Below are 2,500 nucleotides of genomic sequence, written 5' to 3'. Positions count from 1 at the left end.
GCGCCGCCGTCCCACAGGGGGATCTGCCAGCTGATGACGCACTCGGTGCCCAGCACGCTCTCCACCTTCGGCATGCGCGGCGGGTCGGGGCGATCTGGGGGCGGAGGGGCCAGGTTATTGGTTGTAAAATTAAGGATGGCAACAATCTGTGTGTGTATGTGTGTGTGCGTGTATGTGTGCGTGTGTGTGTGTGTGTATCAGTGTGTGTGTGTGTGTGTGTGTGTGTGTAAACTCTTATCATTATACTCCATGAAGGATTGTGACCAGTCAAAAGCCAAAAAAAAAAAGAAAAAAGAAAAAAAGAAGAAGAAGAAGAAAAAAAGAAAAACGCACCGGAGATCTGGATCTTGATGATGACGGAGTCTGAGCCGAGCTCGTTCTCCGCGGTGAGCCGGTAGCTTCCGGTGTCCAGATGGTTGACGTCGCGCATGGTGAGGATGGCGTGGCGCTGCTGCGTCTCCACGGCGTAGTGGCCGCCCGACTCGATGGTCTCGCCCTCGCGCTGCCAGGTGATCTTCGGGCGCGGGTTGCCGATGAAGGGAATCTTGATGACGGCGTTCTCGCCCTTGTCGAAGAAGGCGGTGTCGCGGAACCTTGGCGGGACGTTGATCTTGGGCGCCACTGCGGGGGAAAGAAGTGATGTGAGATCGGACCCAAAAACGGGTATAGCACATGCATGGCATTGTTATTAGACTTTCTATCTATGTTTACTGAATATTTCAAACAACAATGTATAATGTACGGTGTCCTCATAGATACACAGTGTAGACTTACATTTGATGGTGACTTCAGCCTTGGTGCTCCTGATGCCACCGACGTTCTGGGCGCGGCACATGTACTCGTCCTCGTCCTCGCCGTACACGTCGTGCACGGTCAGGGAGTAGCTGTCGCCGTCGCGCGTCATGGCATACTTAGCGCTATTGCAAAGTTCACGCATACCCTTGAACCAGGAGATGGTAGGCTTCGGCTTGCCTTGGATCTGGCAGGTGAGTGTGGCACTCCTGTGCTGCAGAGCCATGACAGAGCGCAGAGGAGTGACGATGACAGGGGGTGTGGCCGCGTTGGGATCCTTGATCCTGACGGAGGTGGAGCACACGGAGGGCTCGGACATGCCGGCCTCGTTCTCGGCGAAGACGCGGAACTCGTACTGCCTGTCCTCGATGAGGTTGGAGACGTTGACCTGCGTGGCGGGGCAGATGTACTGGTTGACCATCGTCCAGATGTTGGAGCCGACCTCGCGCTTCTCGATCCAGTAGCCCTTGATGCGGGAGCCGCCGTCGTGCTCGGGCTTCGTCCATTCCAAGTGCACGAAGTCGCCGCCCACCTCGGTGACGTTGGGCGTGCCGGGAGGCGATGGCGGGTCGTAGGGCGCCTTGGCCTTGATGGGATTGACGCCTGTCAAGGGCGGGCCCATGCCATTGTCGTTGACGGCCATGATACGGAACAGGTACTCCTGACCCTCGGTGAGACCCTGCACGGTGAAGGCGCACTCCCTGCAGAAGGAGTTGATTGTGATCCAGTTGTTGTATGTGATATCCTTGCGCTCAACCACGTAGTGTGTGATGGGCAAACCGCCGTCGTAGATTGGTGGGCGCCATGACAGGCTGCACATGTGGCGACTGATGTCAGTGACGTCCAGAGGAGCCGATGGAGCGCCAGGTACACCAGTGATGTACACAGTGAAGTTACCCTGAACAATGCCAGAGTCATTCTTAACTGTGAGGGTGTACTGACCAGCATCCTCCTTGACAACTTCTCTGATGAAGATGATAATGAATTCATCAAAGACAGTGAATTTGAGGCGCTGAGATTCCTGTACGGGCTCGCCATTGTGGGAGAGGCTAACATCAAGAGGCAGATCTCCACTGAAGTAAATCTTGATCTTGGTGTTGTCTCCCTCAGGCAGGTACAGGGATTCGTGCATCTGTGTGATGCGCGGCGGGTTGCCGATCTTGACGTGGGCAATGGTGGTGGCTTGACCGGCGTCGTTGGCGGCCACGCAGGCGTAGTCGCCCTCGTCGACCTCCCACATGTCGGAAATGGTAAGCTTGAACTTTCCGTCCTTTTCCTCGGCGCTGATGCGGCCTCCGAGAGTGACCTCGCGGCCGTTCCTCAGCCAGCGAGCCTTTGGCGTTGGCTTGCCCTCGGCCTCGCACTCCAGGGTGATGGACTTGTGCAGAGCAACAGCGGTGTTGTGCAGGTTCTTGACGAAGAACGGCTTCTCTCCAGGAGCTGCCTCGCGGATCTTGACGGGCGGTCCGCTCTGGGAAGGATCAGACTTGCCTGCGGCGTTGATGGCGTATACGCGGAATTCAACGTCGCTGCCTTCTGTGAGGTTGGTCACAGTGTACTGGGTGTCAACTACATTGTAGTCATTGCACTTCATCCAGATGCTGCCAATCTCACGCTTCTCGATCATGTAACCAGTAATGCGTGATCCACCATCGCTCTGTGGTACAGTCCAGGTGAGATCCACATAGTTCTTGCCAATCTTGGTAAC

At 56.1% G+C, this 2,500-nt stretch overlaps 1 protein-coding gene across 50 annotated transcripts in view; it reads right to left on the bottom strand.

The window, feature by feature from the left end:
• Positions 1-2,500, bottom strand: part of bt (projectin protein bent) — a 144,521-nt gene that overhangs the window by 14,429 nt on the left and 127,592 nt on the right. For all 50 annotated transcript variants that reach the window (XM_086555109.1, XM_086555134.1, XM_086555123.1 and 47 more), the window contains 3 exons: positions 775-2,500; positions 334-621; positions 1-94 (listed from right to left, as the gene is read on the bottom strand). The exon at positions 1-94 is cut by the window's left edge and continues 594 nt beyond it; the exon at positions 775-2,500 is cut by the window's right edge and continues 926 nt beyond it. In XM_086555109.1, coding sequence (XP_086411235.1) covers positions 1-94; positions 334-621; positions 775-2,500 — 2,108 coding nt within the window. The remainder of the gene's footprint in view (positions 95-333; positions 622-774) is intronic.

This window comes from Penaeus japonicus, unplaced genomic scaffold (genome assembly GCF_977035675.1).
Source record: "Penaeus japonicus unplaced genomic scaffold, GWHDUDI00000001_assembly GWHDUDI00000030, whole genome shotgun sequence".
Lineage (NCBI taxonomy): Eukaryota > Metazoa > Arthropoda > Malacostraca > Decapoda > Penaeidae > Penaeus > Penaeus japonicus.
Note: the sequence above shows the minus strand (reverse complement) of the source record. Positions and strands in the feature narration are given on the sequence as shown.